This window comes from Mercenaria mercenaria, chromosome 5 (assembly GCF_021730395.1).
Source record: "Mercenaria mercenaria strain notata chromosome 5, MADL_Memer_1, whole genome shotgun sequence".
In the NCBI taxonomy this organism is placed as follows: Eukaryota; Metazoa; Mollusca; class Bivalvia; order Venerida; family Veneridae; genus Mercenaria; species Mercenaria mercenaria.
The window spans coordinates 84,703,084-84,728,026 of record NC_069365.1 but is presented as its reverse complement, the minus strand read 5'-3'; the positions used below and the strand labels follow the sequence as shown (position 1 = coordinate 84,728,026).

Below are 24,943 nucleotides of genomic sequence, written 5' to 3'. Positions count from 1 at the left end.
CATCGTCATATTGTTTCCGGCTTTCAGTACGCTCGGTAAACTTTTTGACGTTAATCCGGGTATCAGATTTGATAATTTTCACTGAGTGGCCAGTGAGTTTATCAGGATATAATCCACCGTTATATTTCGATAAACCACCGAAAAACATAAAATAAAAGTTATCAAACATGAACTTGCAAACTGTTATTAGATAAAAGTAACGGTTAAATTCATTATGTACATTCTATCAGTGTTTTGGAGACATCACAAAATATCTTGGTTTCATGTTTTTCGTTTGAGTGTATGCGTTCAGTTTAAACTTGATAATGACCCGTTTTATTTTGGTCTGTCTTATAACTAATAATATATATATGAAACAATGACTGATATACCAAATAATTGATTGTTTGTTTTCGGATGACGGTAATGTAATATTGTTACGTTTAGAATGAAGTACACAGAACTTCAAGAAGTCAAGGTATAGTTTTGTCTTCCAATTTCATATGCGTGAACAAGAGAAAATTCAAGTTCTGCTGTTTAACCTTTAGCCTGCTGGCGGCAATTCATTCTGCCTTTGCGACCAGTGCAGACCAAGATCAGCCTGCACATCCGTGCAGTCTGATCATGGTCTGCACTGTTCGCTATTCAGTCAATAAATTTTCAGTAAACACCCCTTCAAATGATAAATAGTATTGCCCAAATTGAATGATGGACCAGTCCATTTTAGAAATTTAGCAGTCTAAGGGTTAAGCTCTTAACGTATCGAACTTATTTAATAACAAAACTGAAACTCGCCAGATCCATTCTTTACTGCCAATACATTTCATAATGTCAATTATTTCACCTTTTGTAAGTAAAATGTTTAGTCTTACAAAGGCAAAAGCAAAAATGTATTCTCGCGGATGGATGTGTTTTCTGATGTCGTTGGCGGACGAATATCACTTTCCAGTCGTAACACAGTTCATTCAAAAGACACTACATTTTTAAGTGTTTAAAAAGCATCCGTCTCTTAAATACCCAAATGCATCCACATTTCAGTTCTATTTAAAGCCACATTGGTATTTTATGTCAATGTTTTATCATATCCGAAAGCTTTGAAATCATCATTATACGTGCGTTGTATATTTTGTATAACATTTGTAGACAATTGCTTGTAAGCATTTAGCATTATCTCCTTTCGTTGGTCAAATGTTTCTGTTCGAGACAACATTCTTCCTTTCATTTCACGAAGGAAAACGTTTAAAACAAAACTTACATTCGAATATGTCGATTCAGATTCAAAATACTTTTCTGGAAAAGGAATATGTTTACTGATAAATCCCTGAATTTGAAATGAATGCCAGAGTCTCGTAGCTACAATTCGTCCGGTCCATATTTTAACATATTTTTTGGCATTGTCAAATGTAACTTTTATAATACCTGGTATTGAGTCTTCAATACGCGAATCATGAAGTGATTTTATTATGGTATAATATGTTTCATGCTCCGCTTTGTCCACACCAACCGCTTGTAGGGCGTACTTTATATCAGTTTCAAAGGTTTCTTGTTTAACTACACTATAAGCATTAGAGTTACATATAAGATATTTCAGTTGTGGAAAGCATGGACCGTAATGATTAAAAAGTGATTTGTTCTTTATCGAAGGGTCTAATGCATAATTGAGGAAGTCCTGAAAAGTGAGTGATAGTCCACGTGAATTGCCCTGATTAGCTCTCGAATTATTTACAAGATCTCGCGAGATGTGCCTTTGCTTGTAGGCAGTAATATTAGAAACCAAATTGATTTTGTTTGGCAAATACACTTTATCAACAAATGTAGCAAATAATCTGGAGTAGGGATTTCGTACCGCGACAATAGTCAACATTTTGTCTAATGTACTGTTGAAATAAAATTGTTTTCCTTGATCTAAGAATTTTTTATGAACAATGCTACGTGGTATGCTAAAATTGTCTTTCGCATATGATGGACCGATTTCTAGAACAGAAAACATTTGCTTAATGAAAGTGGATCCAATTTTTGGTATATCAAGATAGCTGATGTTATATTTGTTATTAAAAATCAGTTGCACAGAATCGTTTGCTGCTGGCTTCGGGACACCGGTGGCTCTACAATATGCATGTATTTCCTCTTTTCTCGTCTTCTGTATTGTGTCGTGTATGTTCTTGTACGTTTGTGTTGGACGTTGTTTGTTCTGCGGCAGAGGAAACCATTCTTTTGTGCCAATGTTTGATACAGGTATTGTTGAACTGTATCTTCCTATCAAGAAACAAATAAAAATCATATACATTATTGAAATATCATACAAATTTACAAGTAGGACCGAAAGTAAATTTCAGATAAAAGTAAATGATTTATCTATAATCCTTGATGTTTATTCTTCTGAGACAATGTTGACAGACGAATGTTCTATTGAATCACTGGTTGGATTAGTGACGTCATAAATATGTCTATAATATCCTTGTAAATAATGTCGGAAAAGCATGTAGGTAGATTGTGTCAGTTATTTATACAATCTGCTTTCAAATTGCTCATTCAGTGCGAAAATCGCCCTCAAGTGAATTGCATTTCAAGTTTGTACCCCCGATGTGAATATTTAACTTCATGCTCTATAGTAATTGAGTAAATTGTGTACTTTATTTCGAACATATGACCCTTCAGTTAACTGTGTTATACATTTCAAGTCTATGGCTCTATAGAGCAAATTCTACTTAATGTTTTCTGTGAGACTTAAATCCTACCAGGACTGAACTGTTTTGATATTTGTCTTCTGGCCTGTTTCGTCGGGCCCTTAAGGGTGTTTCTCTTGTTGCTCTGTCTTCTGAAAAGGCATTGAGTACATCCGTTTTTGGTTCTTAAGGTTTGTTTTTTATATATTTATACACGAGCATTTTTGTGTTTTACATGCCATGCCTTTTTGTTTCCATTACGTGTGTAAGAGATTCACCTGGAGGGGATTACTTTTATTTACACTGTCCCATGTCTTTGGAACATGGTGGGGGTAAGAGTGAGGTTAGGTGCACCATAAACCGGTTTAAGCTCCCCAGTGGTGTTTTTGCCACTGACCGTTCCAAGGCGGTGCCCCACTGTGTTCCTTTGTTTGTTCGTTTCGTCTTATGTGTTGGCTTTGTGTGCGTGTGTGTTGTTCGTTTTGTCCTTATGTGTTGGCTTTGGGTGTGTGTGTATGTGTGTGTGGTGCGCGCGTTTGCGTGCTGGGGGTTTCGTTTTGAGGAGGCTACGTTTTTGGTGCGTGGCATTCCCTGTTTGATATTTTTCTTTGTTTTTTTTTTAGGTATACTTTCCTGTGATTAAGTCCTTAACAATTTCTCTGACGCAATTGTATCTTTAAATAAGTTATAACAGAGGGCTTATAAAAGACGATCGACCTTTTAATTATAATCAGATCTCACCTAAAATAAAAGATAATAGAAAAAGTATGATAAAGATCAGAAGAAATGCCGTCTTCGAATGACTGTTTTGTACATTCTGTTTCATCTTCCTGATGGTGATGTTCTGACCTCAAACTATATCTGAAAAAAAATACCACTGGTTAAGTATACAATCGTTATAAATAGAATCCTGTTAAATAAAAAATGAAAGCAATTGAATAACTTTGCATACGTAATATACAATATTCTTACGTATATCATTTTTCCGTTATCATATATATATATATATAATTGTTATTCACGTATAAAGGACATGTGAGATTAAAGTGATTCTCATTTTACTCATTTCCTATCACTCTTAGATTACAAAGTTTACATATTTTCCGTTTGTTTGTCTATGTTATTGTTGTTTCTTTCTTCTTTTTTTTTTTTGGTGCATTATTATATCTTCCTTGTTCAATTTCTAGTTTGTGTGAAGAAAGACAAAATCTACTTAAAGCAATTTTGAATGTGTTTTATTTCACGTGTTTTTCAAGGTACGGCTCACGTTCAAATGAATGTTTGAATCTATTATACGTAATAGTGTTTGCGAGTTATTTATGTCAGAATGCCGAGTTTGAGTGTATTGGTCAACATTTCTTTGTTTAAAGACATCGAATACGAAATCTTTATTTCCTTGATTTCGCCAAATATCAGTCAAACTTAACTATCCCAAATGGATTTAATCTGTAAAAAGATCCTTTGGATGCATAGAATGCAACCAAGCTGAATAACTGCAGACTCGGTTTGAGTCTGTTCACGAGAGGTAATGAAATGTGCAACACCTCTCACGTCCCCTGGCACCGGCTTAAGCCCAATTTGATCCACCCAGTTTGAACCGTTATATGTTATTTATTTATTTAGATCGTTTATTAACATTTTGTATATTTTGTAACGGTTTTGACTTTTCTATATGCTAATTAGAAGTTTAGTAACGCTAACTTAATTCTGTAATCGCATGAATTAAAAACGCACAATTTTCGAGGTTCTCCGAAAAATGATTCTGAAGATATTGTTTCATGACCAGCTAATTTTAAACATATTATGGGGAATTTCTTATGTTTGATTTTGAAACCAATCATGTGTGAAAATGAATGGCATGTGATTTTTCTGAGTGAAAATGAAATAGCGATTGATCTATTTTAAGTATAAGCTGACGACTATACAATTACAAGTTTAGGCCCGATCAGTTAGATATTAAAACGCAAATAGCTGAACGACTGTTAGGCCGTGGTCTAGGTCTATACGCGAAATCAAGCCGAAGCCATATCGCCATAAAAAGCACTTGATTCGTATTTGTTATCGAGATTCACATTCGTCAAAATCTTTATGTATGTATGTCAAGTAGGCTTCAAATGCTTCCGGGCTGGAAGTGAGTGATGTTTGTAAGTCATATGTTAATGTGTCCACTGAGTCTTAAGAAAATGAAAACGGATATAGCAAATTAGTATAATAGTGTGTCAAAGAACATATCACAGGTAAATACAAAAATTGACTCGTTATCTGATTCTATGCAATGCCTACGCGATGAAAATGACAAATTAAAAACTGAGGCTATTAGATCTGAGCTGAACTATTTGAGAGGTCAAATTGACAACCTAGAAAGTCATCATTCTCGTCGGAACAATTTACGTATAGGAGGTATTCCTGGGCCCGTGAGTGAGGACTGGTCAGTCTGTGAGTCTGAGATTAGGAAATTTATCAGGGACGATCTTGATTTGCCGGAAATGGAGTCTGTTGAAATAGAGAGAGCGCACAAAGTCAAACCAAAGGACCCATCCAAATGCACGATTATTGTCAAATTCAGTAGGTTTAAAGATCGGGAAAGCATTCTGAATAAAGCTAACGGAATACGAACTCGAGATTCGGACAAATATATAAAACCTGACTACACAGACCGTGTAGTTCGACACAGACGTGTTTTGGGTACCCGTATGTTGGAAGAACGAGATAAAGACAAGTATGCTGTGATAGGGTACGATAAGCTTAGTGTGGATGACCAAATCTATAAACACGATGATGTAAAACAGGCTATCTTGTGTATTGGCAAGCGACGACAGATTAGACGGCCATGTGCTCAAGCACATGGCCAAAGTGTAAACAACATTGGGGAAAGCGAACGATTGGACGAGACCGATCAGGTGAACAGTGACGTAGAAGGAACGTGGTCGACCGCGCAGGAAGACGATTGGAGCGCGCACGATGAAATGGGCGTGGACGAATAGAAAGCCGGCCAAGGCGTTCCAAACAATGACTGTTTTTTTACAATATGTAAATATTGTTACTTGGAATATCCAAGGACTTAGTAAATACGTTGAGGGTTGTACTTTAAATTCTTTTTTGGAGGGCTTTGACATTATATTTTTATGCGAGACTTGGTCAAGATATACAGGTGAATTCGATCATTTAGCAAATGAGTAATTATTTGCATTTTGATAATGGCCGGAAGCTTAATAAGAACTCAATTCGTAATAGTGGCGGAGTATCCGTATTTATTAAAGAATCATTGTTTCAACATATCAGTATTACAAGATTTAGCTTACCAAAAGGTTCCTTCTAGCACATATTAAATATTCTTTTTATTATAATAAGGGATATTGTTTTAGAAATCTAGCACAATGTTACAAATGTTTAATAATGCAATGAGAAAAATATGTTTTGTCATTTTTTGTGCAAACTTAATCTAGATCTATTTAAGAACTAATCTTAAGTAATAACAGTTTTATCATAACCCAAAGCTGTTTTTTTAAATATGAGCAGGTGCAGTACATATTATGCTACTGGAAGCATTTGTCTTGCAGTCTGTATTTCACTTCCGGATATTTTCATCACGCGACTATACCAGCAAGTATCACCTGCACACTTAACACAAAGAAATTTCGTACATGCGTTTACGATTCGAAAAACAAATCAGGAAGTAAAAAAGTACGCAAAAGAAATGACTTGCAAATTTGAAACGTTAGAAGCTAAAGGAATCACGTGACCAGGGACAATTTTATTACGTAATTGTTTTGGCGGGAGTCTATTTTTAGATGATGCATATTCATTCCATTAATCTCGATTCTTTACTATGATATATTTAATCGAGGAGTTACATGATTTAAACTTTATTATTGTGTCTTCTTGTTCTGTTATTTGACGTAGTTGTATTGCACTATTTAAAGACTGGAATAAAGATTCATTATGCGTAAACACATATTGGGCTAGAGGCTATCTGTAATGAATATGCATGAGCCTAAGATGGCGGCGCCCTTGTATCCATTACATGCTCAGTCAAGTGTGACATGTTCACCATAAGTGTTCCTTCTCTTGAGAAGGAACAACTAGAATTAAGAAAGAATTCAACGATTGTATCGTGATGCTATTTAAATTTTCGTTGATAAGCGACTGTAAAGATCTTATTATTTACTATTCATACGTATCACCAGAAGGGTCATCATTGTATAATGATAATGAAAGAAATGGAATTATAATTTTAATACAAGATAATATTGATAATATACGATTAAGCTTTCCTGATGCTATGTTTTTCTGGGCTGGGGATTTGAATGCTAGGATTAAGGATCTTTTAGATTATATACCAGCAGATAACCTTTTTTATGTATTTGGTGATACAGAATATAATAGTAGCTTCTTTGATATCTCAAGGCAAAGTAAAGACAATCGGTGTAATAATTTTGGTCGAACTCTTATAAATTTTTGCTGTACCCACGACATGCATGTTTTAAATGGTCGTTTTGATGATTCTCAAGGTAATTTTACTTGTTTATCTGGTGATGGAGCTAGCGTGGTAGACTATATGATAGCATATGAAGATCTTTTTAATCATGTTTCATATTTCGATGTCTTGGAAAGGGATGAACCGGACCATTTTCCTGTAGCCTATAGATTACACTTAAGTATATACAGTCATAATAAAACACAGACATTGGTCTCAGAGAGTACATCTGGAATGATATTTCCGAAATTTAAATGGGATCCTAATAAGAGCCAGACTTTTTTCACAGTTTTTAATAATCTTTTTGAACAGCACAGAGACTCGTTTCTCAATCTTAAAAATACAGACATAAATAGAGCAGTTAGTACATTAACTAATGTATATCAATAGGCAGCATCACATATGCGAGTGTATTCTAAATCTAGCAATACTGTATTATCACTAACACAACCAAAATGGTGGGATGAAGAGTGCGAAATGTTAAAACTCAGTATATATAGGGTTCTGCGTCAGTTTAGAACAAACAATTGTAATCAAGACCTTGAATGTTAAAAAGAGAGGAAAAGTATTTTTAAAAATGCTGTAAATCAGAAAAAGTATGCTTTTCAAAGTAGAGAACGCATTAAACTCGTTGAATGTTGTAATAACATCAATCAGTTATGGAAAGTACTGAAGAAATCTAGACCCAAACAGAGCGTAAATAGTTTAACTGTATCAGCAAATGAATGGTTTACATATTTTAGTAGCCTGTTATTTGATGAGTCTGCAGAAGTCATTGTTATTAATGATGAGGGTCCCGGCGACCAATTTCTAAATTCTGAAATTACCTTAGAGGAAACTAAAAACTCCGTTTTAAAATTAGCAAACGGCAAAAGCCCAGGTAATGACGGATTGAATGCTGAATTTTATAAGTATACAGATGATATAATAGCTCATGAACTATGCGCTCTATTTAACAAGATATTCATGAGTGGGAGTTTCCCCACTTCTTGGGGTCAAAGTATAATCTATCCAATACATAAGTCAGGAGCTCTTAATGATCCGAGCAATTATAGAGGTATATCTGTAACTACCACAATGTCAAAATCTTTTCTAATATAATGAACTCACGTTTATATTCGTGGGCTGAAAACAATAAAAAAATTGATGAAGCCCAAGCAGGTTTTAGATGTGATTATTCTGCCATTGATAACGTGTTTTGTTTACAAGCCATGGCTCCGAAATACTTGTCTAGATCTGGTGGTCGTTTTTACTGCCTATATGTTGACTTTGTTATCCTCCTTACTGCGTGAAAAATGCAATTCAGATATTTTTATCGACAATTCAATACCTGATATATTATGTCTGATGTTTGCAGACGACATTGCAAATTGTGCAGAAACTGTATTTAAGTTACAACAACAACTCAACGTAATAGAACAATTTTGTAATTCAACAGGGATGGAAGTTAACCTCAGTAAAACTGAAATAACTGTATTTCGAAATAGTGGACCCTTAAGAATTATTGAAAGATGTTTTTTTCCGTAGCCAGTTAGTTAGCGTTACGACCATTTATAGGTATATGGGCATCTTATTTACGCCGACGTCATTTTGGACAGCAGCTAAAGAAAAGTTAGCGTCACAGACACAAAAGTTAATATATGCTATGTATAACTAGTAAAGACCATTTGGATATTTTAATATTAAACAGCTGTTTCAGTTATTTGATGCTATGGTAAAACCAGTACTCTGCTATGGATCTCAGATTTGGGGATATAAATATTCGCCAGAAATAGAAACCATACATACTAATTTTTGTAAAATGTAAAAAATTTCTTGGAGTAAAAAACTCAACGAATAATATAATTGTTTTGGGGGAATGTGGCAGACTACCAATGTGTATAACCTATTATTCAAACTGTGTTAAGTATTGGTGTAAAATAATACAGATGGATAGCTCTAGATACCCTAAATGGTGTTATTATATGCTAAAATCTTTAGATAACGTAGGCAGAATCACCTGGGCTACTCAGGTCAAACACTTGTTACTTTTGTATGGATTTGGTTATGTTTGGGTTTCACTTGATGTTGGAGATATTGACTACTTCGTTAGTATTTTTCGTCAAAGACTCATAGATTGTCATACACAAAACTGGAAAGAGTCTGTCGATGAATCAAGCAGATGTCACCATTATAAACATTTTGAAACTTTATTAAATACCGAACGTTACCTTACAATAAATTTGCCATTTAAATACAGGCTAGCAATGTCAAGCCATCAGCTGCATGTTGAAACTGGTAGGCACAACAATACCACTTTTGAATCTCGTATCTGCCAATTTTGTTATAACAGAAGTAACACTAGTATTGTTGAATGTGAATATCATGCCTTTTTTCAATGTGAGAAATTTAGTGAGATCCGTATTCAGTATCTTCTTAATTGCTATTCATCTGACAGAAGTATACAAAGTGTTTAAATTATAACATACTTAGCTCTGATAATGAAAAGGTGTTATATCAAACAGCATTGTATCTTGAGAAGCTTTTAAATAATGTTTGACCTGTTTAAGTATGATATTCAGCAGCCTATAGAACTATTATATTAAGATATGTTTGCTAGTCGATTGTGTGCTGAATCTATGAATATATATCTCAATTTAATCAGTGTATATGTGTATATTTTGAGGGATCACAACTATCTGATTGAACCACTTACTATATATTATGTAGTGTATTTTGGACCGGAGGCCTTTGTTACATTTAATAAACTTTGACTTGACTTGAGTTGACTTGACTTAACATTCGGGAGGAAAACTCGTATCAGGATATTACTATTTGAAATGAATACAGTGAATTAAAATGGTTTATCTGGTAAAAGCATCCTCTATCTTGTTTGAAGCTGCACCAGCGTTACTGCTTGTTTACATCTGTACCTCCGACCGATCGTTCATCCATAAATACATCTGCAAAATTGCCTGTAAGTCCGGCCAGTCGTCTTAGAGACTAGATGAGTCAGTAAGTCAGTGTTCATCAGTTTCATTTATTGTTTACTTTTTTGGCTTTGACTAAATACAGAGTTGGTGCATCTGTGATATATTACAGACTCCGGTATATACCGGATTAACTAAATTTGAAAGAAAATATCTTAAAAGTATATATTTTGTAACCATGGTGATACTAACCCTAACCTCTAGTCAGTATATTATGCATTTGATACTCTAAATGCGTGCGGACATGCAAAAAAAAATGAGTAATTTTGCCGTGCGCTCCAATGGATAATAATTCAGCGCAGGCGCAGAACGGCTGCACCAACTCTGCAATGAGAAACATTCTACTTTTTTATGCAAGCACAATGGCAACATGCTGTGTGTGTTTACTGAAATTTGTCAAAATTTACCATTTGTGTTGTAATGTGGTTATTGGCAAAAAAAGTTCATCTTTGACCTCTTGAAATCATCCGGTTCGGAGTTATTATTATTGAATTGTTTGAAAAGTATTGAAATAGAAGCTCAATTCGATACATTCTCAGCAGTTTATACAGATTACCAAAGCCGATCTTAGTCGTTCATAGTTACTGAGTCAGCAGATGTTGAAAACAATCATTGCTGTGTTTACGTTACCTTTTATCACGAGCGTTTTAATGAGTCACTCAACAAAATTCTATATATAATCATTGATACAGTGTATTTTGTACTGCCGACATATTGGCATATGCTTCCTAGCGGATTATATAAGACAACTCTTAATATTTCGCAAAATCCACAATATAAATCGCGCCTGCCAAAAACCTGTTTTGTTACCTCTATCTTGATGTGAATCTTAAGTCAGTCTGTGATTGAGTTACAACAAAAACAAATCGATTTTCAATTGACAACAGGCAAATCTTATAATGAAATTAAACATTTTTCCATTGTTATGGAAGGTTTATACGCATTGATTAAACACTTAATCTTAAGATTACTGGACAATGACAAACTGTCCTGATAAAATGATATATCTGATTTAAGGTTTTGGTCTTCAGTTTACTCTGATCTTAATTTTCGACCTGTTAAAATAAATCATATGCCATAGGAAATCATCATATGCATTTTTTATATTTAAATAAGCAACTGTGTTAAAGTTAAAAGCTTTCTGACCGTGACCATTAATCAATACATCCTAGACAATGTACAACGGCAATAAATCGTTTTTATGATCATAGTTCTAATCACTGATCGGAAACAGAATTAATATTCTAGGGGGTCATTGTAACCTTGAACTTTAACTGCCTTACACAGCAAACACACATCTAGGATTTCAAAAGCATTTTGGCATTCAATTTTGGAAAAAAAAAACATTTATCTTCATCCTTATAATAATTAATTCCAACCACTTTGTATAGTTATTGTGTTGAACAATTGAATGTTTCTACAAACAAAATTCTGATCTTAGTATATAGCATAGTCCTCTTTATATTGTACATACATATAAGATATCCTCAAAATTGTGACATACTTGCATTATCAAGTTACTTTTAAATCTATATCTGAAATCTTGGCAACCTTTTCAATACGAATTGAACTAAATATAACATCGTTAAATGGACATTCACTTGTATAGAAATAGTCAAATACCTTACAAGGACAGTAAATCTTCTTAATATATACTAGTATAGTGCTCGAACACGCGCCATAAAACACTTGTACACACTATGCCAGTTTTCTGTTTATTTTCTTCGTATCCCATAACACAATTCTAAGCTAACAGATTAAACTTAATCAATTTAGTCATACATCAGACTCGAAATATTTTTGTTTGTTTGTTTTGGGTTTTACGTCGTTTTTCTACAGTATTTCAGTTATGTAACAGCAGGCAGTTAACCTAACCAGCGTTCCCGTATTCTGTACCAGTACAAACCTGTTCTCCGCAAGTAACTGCCAACTTCGCCACATGAATCAGGGGTGGAGGACGAAGAATATCAGACATAATGTCTTTTATCAAATCATCACGGAGAACATACGCCTCGCCCGGGGATCACACTCACGACCTATCCGCGCAGCCTAGTCAGGATCCATGCTGTTCGCTTTCAAAGCCTATTGCAATTAGAGAAACCGTTAGCGAACAGCATGGATCCTGGCCAGACTGCGCGGATGCGCAGGCTGGTCTGGATCCATGCTGGCCGCAAAGCAACCAGTTGGCTTTCTCATGGCGCGGCTGAAATATGTTCTTTTAAAGGATACTTAATGTTCATCTGCGGATAAAAGATACACATTATATCTACCAATTCACATATATGACTTACTTAAGTTTTTTTTAGATAGTGGCAAATGATGATATTCAAAAATTGCCGTTCGATAATAACGCCTTGTGATTTCGGCATTCTCCAGTAAGAATTTAAAGCCAGGTGTTCGTATAAACTAAATTATCCTCCGAAGAATATCGAAGCGCCATTCAAAAGTACATAATCGCACAAATACCTTAAGGTAGAAGGGTACACTTGGGGTCGAAAATTTTGGGCACGACCGGGCTTACATGTAACGATTCGCAATATTGCACTTCCCTAATAAGCAGATTCAGGGTGGCCACTTTATAAAGTGTGTGCATGTTTTGAGCTTTTAATTAATGGCAAGATCAGGACTCTCTTACAAGAATACAGAAAGTTATTAACACGAAAGTGTTACATATTCCATTAAAAATAGCATGCCAAAATCATCAATTTTGCACCTTTTGAACAGCCTGCAATGATCCCGCTGCAAGAACAATGCCCAATTTTATTGCATTTCTCTGTTTAATAGTCCCTACTTAACTACAGGTTATAAACGGAATGGGGGCCCATCCAGCTCGTTTTTTTCACAAAATAGCGAAAAAGTTCCTGAGTAGCAATCAACAAGCACGGAACCCTTCCGTGATTTGAATTTCCCGCGCCAAGGTGACTCATCGATTCATACAAAGCTAGCAGCAGTTAGTTTTACAACTTACATCAGAAATTTACATGTATCGGCTGTTTAAATTTTCTAAAGAATTAACAATCATTTTCTCTTACCTTAATTTACAGACATTCAAAATCACGAAGTTATTATAACAAATATTGACGGGGGCCAAAATTCGAAGTGTACCCTGCTACCTAATAGCATAATGGGCGGGCTTGTAAGCCAATTCGCTTATAGATGGGGAGCTATTTGGAAACACGATTACTAATTATTGTTGTGATTCAAGTGTCGTAAACATATTCTGCAATCAAGATAATCAGCTCTACGCAGGATTAAAATCTAAACAAGATACCCGACTTTCAACTGACGGCCGCAGAATCTTAAGCCGGAACTACATTAAAATGGCTTCTAGATGTAAGATCTTAACTAATAGTTATAAATGTATTTGCTATCGCATCTAGCAATTTTTTGAAAAATAAGCAGAGAATTGGCAAATCCAAAATCTGCATATATAGAAATATTTCTGTAATCATTAATGAAATGGAAGTTTAAGTGATTTATTTATGCCATGAACTGATAGAGCAGCCGATTGTTACCATGATAAATTAAAACATTTACAACACTATTAGTACATGAGCCATAGGGTTGATTGGTACCATCTGGGGGGATTAATTCTTACAGTGATTTTTGGAAAGGCATACAACCCTGGAGTAAGATAATATGTGATAGCAATGTATCGACGGTAGCTTTTGGTGTGATATCATCTTGATATATGCCTACACTTAGATACAAGTTCAGGTGAGCTAAGATATATCCAGTGTAGACATACGAATTATGGAACGTATGCTTTTCAGTTTGAATAATTGATGTATTTGTAATAAGTATTTAAAAACAAACAAAATATTTCCTTAATTTTCGACATTTTTGGGTTTGCTTCTTTGAATAAGTGTTAATTAAAATAATGATTATGAAGAACATCTTAATAGCATGGACAACTAATAAGCATAATTATAGCTCATAATTAGATTTTCTTCCGATAGATGTTAGACATTGAGGTACCATTTCCCCCTGCCTTCCCTAAGGAATCAAGGAATATTCAACATTATGACTTTCTGAAAGTACATACCGAATGCTTTTTATTCCTACATGAATGCCGTTTAAACATTAGGGCTTTTGTAACTTACGTGACATTTAATATGTTTCCTAAAAACATTTAAGACGATGAAATAGTGCTACACAATGATTAAGAAAAAGTGCAGTCTGTAGTTTATTAACAACCATATACATGTATAACAATGAATTGAATGTGCTTTAAAACAATATATCCTTCACGTACCCGTTAACATCTTAATTAGTGTAATTTACGTAACAGTGATTTTATTCCAGCATTATAGATATTTTACTTGTACTAATAACCCAATGACCAAGATGTTTATGATTCTTCAATATAATTGAAAGTACAGACTGAATAGTGTTTCTTATAACTATTTTTCTGCAGTGGTAGGAACTTTTCCATGATGTAATCTTCGTTTAAGTTTTATGTTACCAAAAATGTACAAAACTGAAATTTCTGAAGTGAAGAAAATGCCCTGCACAGATCGGGAAAAAATATAACATTTTATAATAACTATACATAATTTGCGTTGTTGAACTAGATATTTACTAGAATGCAGTGAATCACCATCTCATCTCAATAGTTGTGCGAATTTTACGTGACAATAATATGTGTTACCAAAATCAGTACAAATCAATTATAAATGTTCAAGAACATAATTATACATGTATATATACTGAAATACATTTTAGAAATGGGCCTTAAACAAGTAGAAAACAAATAGATACTCATTGGAACACCATGGCTTCATAGGGACAGAATCATTTTAGTTTAAATGTTAGAAATCTCCTGTCACTTACTTATTAACAGATGACACATATATTCAACATTAATTATTTGACCTTCAACCGATGTTTATGTAAACAAGTAAAGTAACTTGCTGACAATTCAAGCCGTGAAAATCTGCTGAAAGTCAAACAGCGTTAAAAGAGTACTTTCAAAAGTACCAACACTTCAAAAGTGTCAGAGAGACACATCACGGAAAAGGGCACACTTCTGTATATACTTTATTGATATTATTCATGATATACTGGCATTAATACATGCCACAAATGTCAACGACCTAGATGTGCAAATAGGAGTCTGGCACAAGTTGTGCCCACTATTATTTGCGTCCAATCTTATGAACGATGCAATGTATCTACCTGCTTATCCGTTAGTTTATACTAATTTGTTTTAGCTCGATTGTGATGAAAGCTTCAAGCATATTGGTATCACTCTCGAGTCCGCTTCCTGGAAAATCAGTACTGGTGTCATTAGAAAAGACATGGTTGTGACCCCAGTGGGGCTCTCGAACCTACGACTCCTGGATTGAGCCGACACCTTATCCACTAGACCACCGCTCCCTATCTGCTCCTAATAATGAATCTTGAAAGAACCCACCCTTGTGCAGAAAAGCTTTCGAGGGTTCGTGGCTTCAGTGTATCTAGATCAGCCGCAACAGCATCACAGAATGTGTAAATTGCTATAGAACAGACAATCAACCTTCATGCCAAGAAAAAGGGAAGCATCATAAGCTTCAGCAGACAATATTTATCATACTACAGGTGTTGTTTGACACAGCACATGCAAGTTACATATGTTGAAGCTACACAACAGAAAACAGACAAGACTTCAGAAGACAAATCCAAACACAAAGAAGTGGAACCTGAGCACATCAAAGCCGATTATATATGCGGATGTAAAAAAGTGATGACAGATGTAGAAAAATGCATGTAACCATTCAAAGCAGAAATTGGCAATAGCGGCCTTTACTTTAAAAAATCAAAGAAAGTTACCAGCTCGCAGAATAGAATGGCTCAGATAAGGGCTGAAAGAAATGTATTTTCGACTCTTCGTGATATTAGTTGTTGAACACGCATGATTTGGTCAAAGAATTTCCTGTGTCATTTGCAACATCCTACGGAATGCCAACAAACACCGACAAAGCCAAACTATTATACTACGTTGAAGGACGTATCGAGCTGCAACAAGCCATTCTATGGTGGCATATTTCTGCAAACGAGAATCATAAAGTTTTCATGAACATTTTATGAACTTTCCCGAAAAAAAAAATACTTTTGCGAAAAATGAATAAACTTTCGTGAAAGTAGGAGAAAGTTTTCGTGAAAATATTATCTTGTTAACGAGACAATGTGTCAAAATAGTGAACTGAACTGCATAAAGATAACCCAATAGTCCCCACTACGGAATGAAGCGTGTTATATCAACCTCAATCCCCAACCACCACCCCTAAGAGTGTCTAAAAACTTATAGATATTTTATTACAACATTCATATGGGTTACAAAATTAACGTATTTTTTAATTCCCTTTATTATTTCTATTAATTCAGTATCTGTTATCGTATACAGTAGTTCGCACTATCGTGATTTTTTTCCACTTAGAATAAGAGATTCTTTTCGTGAAAAGTTTTTAAATTTTCACGTAAACTGTTCGCGAAAACTATCTGCTTAAGTGAATGCAGAAATATGCCACCATACCATTCTATTGAAAACGTATCTTACATCATTGACGGCGATGCTTTGATAGTAGATTTCATTGCAGATACATACTTTTCCAAAAGAATTTAGTCTGTCGAAAGAAAACGACGTGTTTTCTGGTCAAAAATACCAAAACATCCGCAGAATTGGAAATATTTCATGAGTAATGATGGCAACAAGACTCAGTCATGTTCAGACAGCTAAATGTTGGGACGTCAACATGTGTGCTCCGACAACGTTTTGGAGACGGAGAGTTATTTATATTTGCAATATAATGGTCGCCCAAAATATCGGAGCATCAACAAGGTTAGATACGAAATGTTTGTCAACAAGAATGGCAACCAAGACTGCGTCCTTAATAGTTCTGACGGCATAGACATGACCCTGATGCCACCATATTAGTCCAGTCAACTATCAGTTACTTATTCATTTATTTATATTAATCTACAAAATTTTTAATATACATATCAGCGTAGATATTGTAAAAATAATAGGAAAACTTTATCATAATATATACTTAAATTTTATACAATCTCTTCATATTTTTCTTCATTAAATTGATAATTTTGCAGTTTAACACTTATTCATATCAATATCAAACAACCTTGATCTTTTCTTAAAGGTGTATATTTGACTACTTGCCCATGAGGATAGCCTTTATCTTCCTGGTGTTGTTAAAAATTGCTGATACTTTGATGACAAAAACAGTTAGTGAACAACTTGAGTGACAAAAAGATCGTTCCTGATGAACTTGTTGATATAAACGAAACCAGTGAAACTGATGAAGATTATTCGCGTACCAATATTGATGATATCTTATTAGATTCAGACAGTGATGAAGAGTCATAACTAAGAATGTTCTAGTATGTTGAATACATAGAAAATGTGGTTTATTGAAAACAAAGAATAACCTTGACATGATATAGAAAGATAATGACTGAAAATAATAACGGCAGCATATTACCGATTAAGGTAACATATTGTAACGTAAATTACACTTTTACATTCAATTAATTAACATGGCATTTGATATCTAACCGAATAATGATTTTATTGATTAGTTAAAATCTTTCTTTTCTAAACATAATACTAAATAACAACGACTTTAACATGTTTATATGAAATATTATGAAAATCTTGATTTTATGGTAACGTATTTTACTGTATAAAAGTACCATTTGGTATTATTCAGCATAAAAATGTTTACTGTTTAAGCATAAGAACATTGATACCGAAGTAGGCATGAATATGCACCTTTTAGACAGATCAGATAGTAAAACATCATGTTTAAATAACATATTTGTGTTTTTCGTCTACACGTGTATTGTCACGTAAATTACAATAACAACAAGGTGGCTTTGATATTAAAAGCTATTGGTCTGCGAATAACTGTCTAATTGTTAATTTAACATATCAAAACTAGTTCAGAAATTGCTTTGATTTAACGATATTCATACTATTCCACATCATTTATAGAAGTATTAATTAATTTCAAACAAATAGGTAACGCACATTATTATGCCGTAAATTACAAGCGCCCCAACAGCCAATGGCAGACAACTTGGTTTTGTGATATGTAGAATTCTACTACCTTATACTCTATGTATTTAAACATGTCATATTAGTTCAAGAATGAGCAAAATACCTTTCTAACTGCAAATTATGAAACAATATTTGTGTTCTTTAATTATGTTTAAGCACTGGTCTATGTTTGTCTGTAATTGCAATCAGTAAACGCTAAAGAGGCAATATTTTAATAACAGTTATTAAATACATAAAATACATAAACTGAGCTGTTTGTCTATCAATTTCCAAGAAAATATATTCCAAAATAAGAGAGAACTATTAGTTTGAAATAGAAAGTCTACTTATCTATAACGGAAGTTTGATGAAAGTCTATTTTGTGGTGGTGTTACTACATGGCTAATAACGCACAAAAAGCTACCACCACTGCAATGCTATCACATATTTTCTGAATTGTCAGATGTTTACCTATCCAAAAATAGCATTGAGCTTTAATCCCTTCGGATGGTACCACTAGCCAAAATTTCTGGGTCTGGCTCATGGACTATATTCGTTGTACAAAACTTATAGTTGCATTTCAGATACACGAGTTTTAATGAATTATGTGGCAAATTGATTAGTTTATCTGATAATGTATCCTTTGTGCACTAACAAATATTCACTTAAGATTCACCGCCCTATACATATATTACTGTAATTTCAAAGTTCCTTGTATACAAAGGCTTACTCTAGATTGATAGTACCCTGCATATAGGATATAAAAATGCCATCACCTGCTGTGCCAAAGGTATACACTCCAACCCAAAAGGTTAGGTCTGTGGCACAGCTCTTTGTTTTTCTTACTCTTGTTATTTTACTTATACAAATGTATAACATTTCCCTACTATATTTTTACTTATACAAATGTATGACCTGTCCCTACATTTGGAATTACAGGACTGTCTGGTATATAGTGTCTAGATGCTTATAGTTTTAAGACATGTAGGCCTGAATAAACTTATACAAAGAGATGCAGAGAAAACCTCATCAGTCCCCTTTGTTTGGAACTTTGTTAGGTTGTTAATATGCTGGAGATATCATTGTTAATTAGTAGTTGTAACATAAATATTATTTCGGGGTGCTCAGCAAGTATTGAGATTCAGTTGAATAACTCGTGCTGCAATTTCTACACCAAAGTTTATTTTCTACATAAACAAATACTGTCATTTTTTTTTATTTCGCCCCCTCAACAAAATATTTAAAGTGAATTTGCAGAAAAAAATGAATGTAATATGTAATCATAATTTTACAAAGTCAGCATATTTTTATGCAGAGGAACAAGAGTTTTTGCCAAAAAGGTTCTAAAAATGTTGAAAATGGAAGATAGGGTATCGTTTTCATCCAGGTGACAACTTTTCTCCCCGGCTTATATCAAATCCAGTGTCTTTATTTCTCTCACCCCGCCCTATATTACACCCCTATATACAAAAGATAAAAAAAAATACCTCTTAGAATTTCTCACATTAACCTGCTTCCTTTTAAGTACCCTTCTCCACAAACATATATATCATCTAATCGTTATTCTTGACACCCAGCGGGAGAACAATATTTGTTCATTAGAAAACCATAGTGCGTTTGCGACCAGCATGGATCCAGGCCAGCGCATCCGCACAGTCTGGTCAGGATCCATGCTGTTCGCTAACGGTTTCTCTAATGGCAGTAGGCTTTGAAAGCGAACAGCACAGGCTGGTCTGGATCCATGCTGGTCGCAAACGCACTATGTTGGTTTTCTTATGGCGCGGCTCATTTCATTTTACATTTTCATTTCCTTATGTCAACAGGTTCCAGATAGTCAGCACCAAAGTGTATATACAATTCCTTTCAGTTCTTGTTTATTTATCCATTTTAGTATAGTTCGTAATCCTTCAAAACTCACCTAACACATCGTATTTAAATACAGTTTTATCATTTTCTACAACGTTATCTTTGTGACCCATTAAGACAGACTAGATATTTTGTAGTTTTACACACTTGTAGATAACACATCAGTGTGTGTTTACAATGTTATCAAATTACAGTTTGTTTAAGGTACTTCCGCCATCTTAAATTTAGAATGGCTTTCATTTTGGGTGTGAAAAGATAATGAACCAAAACTATCAATTTGATATCATTTATTTGATATTACGAAATAATTACGGCGAAAAAAAAACAACAACAATGCACGTGTTCTGCGCATTAGAAGGTTTTACAAGATTTTTCTTGAGAAAGTAACGCTGGTACTCATTAGTTTGGTATGTCTTTATTTGAAATAAATATTTTGTAGCTATTTGAGTTGCATTCGGTACCACAATCTTGAACCGAAATTTCCCATTAATTTTCTTTCACATACAGTTGAGATAAGGTTCAGCTTAGCTTTCGTACTCGAAAATGTACCTACATATATATCATTTTAACATTTATTATTTATTTTTTGTGTCCTTGCATTTCCCAAGCTGTTTCGCTGTTTCGAGGATTCTAATTGTTCACATGAGTTTCCAAACTCAAGTTGCGGCATATCTTTAATATACTACGTGTGTACACAATTGATTTACCCTACATTGATAACACGTAGCTATGGTGGCTGATTTGTGCCATTTCGTTATAGCAGAGCTACCGGCGCCGCAAAGCGGCGCCGACATCGTCACATTATGGTTAGACGTATGAAAAAGAAAATGAATAGAGAGATCTAACTGTGTATACTATCGAGTTGAAAATTCGTGGTACTTTTTGGAATCGGTGTTGTTCGGATTTTATCAAGTACACTATGCACATAGTAATTAATCAGTAAAGACGTCAGTAGACGCTTGCTGTTTACGGTTGACAAAAGCGACTCGCTTACTGCTTTGTTATTGAATAAAAATGTGAATGAGCGTTTGATAATAAGAAATTAGTGCTAAATACATTTTCTACGAAGAAAAAAAGAAATAAAATACAATATTTTTTTAAAATTCCTTTTTATTTCAGGTTTTTTTTTTGTATTATTATGAGTTTTGAAAATATTGTATAACTAAAGTCATTCATGTGAAATTTAACAAGTGTTTAGTTTTGATGTCAGGTTCCAATGTAGTGCCTGTGCAGTAGTCAGTAGACATAACTTTAAAAAAAAAGCTTTAGGATCAAAATATACAGGCATTGAACTGTGAAAAGCAAATAATGCTCTTCTCCCCGTTCACATATATTTCATCCGTTAGCTTTAAAATCATTGACCAGAGTTTATATAAAAAAAAAAAAAAAGCAACACTAAAACTATTGGCGATGAACTTATCAATAAACATCAAAAAGGTTCTTACTATCATCCCTATTCTATAGTGCTAAAAGATTAACCATAAAAAAAAGCCATATATTGTTAACTTAGAAGTTCAGTATTTCGAGAATTTCGGCAATTAGGGTAAAAAGGGGTAACTGGGACACTTAAAGAAACACTGTTGAGTAATATTTTAGAAAGACAAAATATATACTTGATTTATTGATATTTCAGTATGCGCAACCTATATAATATATGACGAATATAAACTTTTACAAATACCTGATAACCTGTGATTAACTATAAATTAATTAAACATTGGTCAAGTCTCCCAAGTTACCCCACCCTGTTGGGGTAACTTGGGACATTTTAGTTTTATTAGAATTTATGTATATTACAGTCGCATTTATGACAAATGAAACCATTCATGTCCACAGATCAAAAACGAATTCTAAACTGAAAATATAGCTCCGTATTAATTACAATTTATGACTGTTTTGTAAAACAAGGAGCATTGGGTCTCACAGAGTCCTCTATCAGATGGTTTTCTTCGTATTTGTCTGATAGACGCCAATTGGTCGAAATATCATGTACTTTGTCTTCTTCTGCCAATATAACATGTGGTGTGCCAGGGATCTATATTAGGGCCTCTGCTTTTTCTTATTTATGTGAATGACATGTCAGCTGTTGTAAAAAACAAGCTGCTTCTCTATGTTGATGACTCAGCAATTCTTGTGTCTGCCAAAAACATGTGTGATATTGAAAATCTCTTAAGTCAGGATCTGAATATTGTCAGTCAATGGCTTGTATGTAATAAACTATCTCTTCACCTTGGTAAGACAGAATCTATTTTATTTGGGTCAGTACAAAGGTTAAAAAAACATGGTAATCTTGATATAAATTGCAATGGTCAAACTATTGAATCCAAATCTTCAGTTAAATATCTTGGTGCAACCATTGATCAAAGTTTGTCATTTGAGTCAGTGGCTAGGTCTGTTATTAAGAAATCCAATGCTCGGTTAAAATTCCTCTACCGTAAAAGTGAATTCCTCACTTTGCACACAAAAAAGCTCTTAGTTACATCACTTGTACAATGTCATTTCGACTATGCCTCTTCTACTTGGTTTAATAGTTTAACACAGGAATTAAAACACAAGTTACAGGTCACACAAAATAAACTTATACGTTTTGTGTTGAATTTAAATCCCATGTCACACATTGGAATTGAGCATTTTTCACGTCTTAACTGGTTACCAGTTTCAAGTAGAGTTAATCAAATAACTCTCTGTCATGTTTATAAAATAAATTCTAATATTGCTCCTTCATATTTAAGTGAACACTTTACCCCTATCAATACTGTTCATGATTATCCCACAAGGTTCAGAGCAAAGGCAAATGCCTCCCTTGATGGTACAGCTTTTTCAATGTCAGATAGTAAGAGATATGCTCTCCCAGTGGTCAAAGGTTTTGGGAAAAAAAAACATTTGCTTATAATGGTTGTTGTTTATGGAACAGTCTGCCACAAAATGTTAGGGATGCCACAACCATGTTTTCATTTAAAAGTAAGGTAAAGGAACATTTTTTAAGCTTAATATGACTTTTAGTTAGATTGCATTATAGATAGATTTTGCATTGTGTTTTTTTACTAGTCAATCATTTTTTATACTAGTCAATCATTTTTAAGCATAGGATTTTTATACAAACTTATCTTCGGGCATTTTTCTGTGATTATTTTTTTACTGTGATAAATTAATCTTCCTATGTCATACAATACTATATCTTAAGGACCACAATGGAAATAAGAGTTTATTTTAACTCTTTTTTGTGTAATCCTTAACATATAATGTTGATTGACATGGCTATATTAATTCATACATGTTTGTTTATTGTTTGGATTGATTGTATGTTTTAATTATAAGTCGCCATGTAAATTGTACATTTTATGTTGAAATAAATCTATCTATCTATAAAGAAATCAATATGTCCAAGTTTTGCCTAAATTATGTCATTATTTGTTTCAATATATGCTTATTATATAAATCGTTTAAAATAGAAAAATGTTATAAGTGTAAATAACTATGTATGAATTAAACATAAACTTGACATAATCCATTATGTACTTATATATGTGATTTTTACACTTGAAACTGATCAAAACTTTAAACTGTCTTAAAACATAGATTTTATCAAATATTAACAGGACAATTAAAATGTGTGTCTTTTTTCACAAAGAAATAAGGACATTAACTAGCTTTTTGCATACAGGAAGACTGGGGGAGGAGGGGATGAAATGTGAGGGGAATGAAGGCAGGGTTAAAGAGATCTAGACGGACACATGGGCATACGCTCTTGGAAACTATTGGCAACTGTACCTAAAATGTGTTGTCTGGCAAATATTTGGTGTTTGCTTTAGCCTGAATATTTGACACAACGTCATCTTTTAAAGGAGTAATTAACTAAAAGAACTACTATGTTGGCTTGACTGTCAGTTGGTTCCTGCGCTTCACCTGGTATAAATACTACTTATTAATATAAGATTTGCCGACAGTTTCTTTAACCATGAAAGAAATATCAGTATTAGCCTGTAAGACTATCTAAAATTCTAAACTCACCAGATTTTACGCGGAATGAGTGGGAGGGGTTCACGGAACGATCTCCCTTTAAATAAACGTATGTGACTAAACAGTGACTTAGATCATGTAAACTTGGTATCGGGTAGAAAATTCAGTAGTTGCACCAGAGTTAAGCTAATATATATTATGACCACGCCTGTGAACTAGTGGTATACTTACAAAATATCAGAGTTTCGTCATTACTAGACTTTCTTTCCTATTTTCATTTCATTTGTGGAAAAAGATTAAAAGTTGACAATTTATAGTGGTTATGTCCAGTTATGTACAACATTTTATGTACTGTCCATTGGATCATATCCCCATTTTCTTCCAGCATCCAGTTCGTTCATGGAGAACTTTGTTCTTAACGACAGTGTCCAACTTGCCCCAATACATTAGGGTAAGTGGGACACTTTTGAAAAGGAACGTTCAAAAATAAAGTATGTTGTAATTTCTCAAAAACAAATCCCATTGTATGAAATAGTAATGTGATACCTACAGTTTTGCAACTCTTCCCATAACTGAAGGTATCAACACATACTGCTATAAATATTTTGGACATGCCATATTTCACAAACAAGCACCTGTTTTATAACGTCGTTGTCTGACGTCAACGCAACGGCTCATGACAGGCCACTTTAATACTCAAAATGAAAGTCAATAAAACAAAATCATTATACATTTTTATAGAATTTAAAAAATAATAATGGAATGTCCTTGATTTGCAATGATACATAATACGCTTCAATATTTCAAACAAGTTAAATGCGATATTTTGTGTATACGAGAACCAGCTTCTTGCGTCAAAACTGACGTCACATTTATGATCAAGCCGTTACGGTACCGAAATTAAATATCTTTAAGATCTTATTGATATACCGACCACATATAAGCAAATACATCTATAAAGTCAGACGACTATTTCTACTGTGCGTTTCAC

The 24,943-nt window shown here is 33.9% G+C and overlaps 1 protein-coding gene across 2 annotated transcripts; it reads right to left on the bottom strand.

Annotated features, from left to right (window-relative positions):
• Window positions 1-757: 757 nt before the first annotated feature.
• On the bottom strand, window positions 758-20,117 carry LOC123557807 (uncharacterized). Of its 2 annotated transcripts, XM_045349514.2 has the most exons (4): window positions 19,926-20,117; window positions 19,614-19,691; window positions 3,387-3,506; window positions 758-2,235 (listed from the first exon to the last, which is right to left on the bottom strand). In XM_045349514.2, the coding sequence occupies exons 3-4, from the start codon at window positions 3,469-3,471 to the stop codon at window positions 1,043-1,045; spliced, it is 1,278 nt and encodes a 425-aa protein (XP_045205449.2). In that variant the 5' UTR covers window positions 3,472-3,506; window positions 19,614-19,691; window positions 19,926-20,117; the 3' UTR covers window positions 758-1,042. The 2 variants fall into 2 exon arrangements, with proteins under 2 accessions (XP_045205449.2, XP_045205447.2); XM_045349512.2 differs by lacking the exon at window positions 19,614-19,691 and having other exon boundaries at window positions 20,045-20,106.
• Window positions 20,118-24,943: the final 4,826 nt, after the last annotated feature.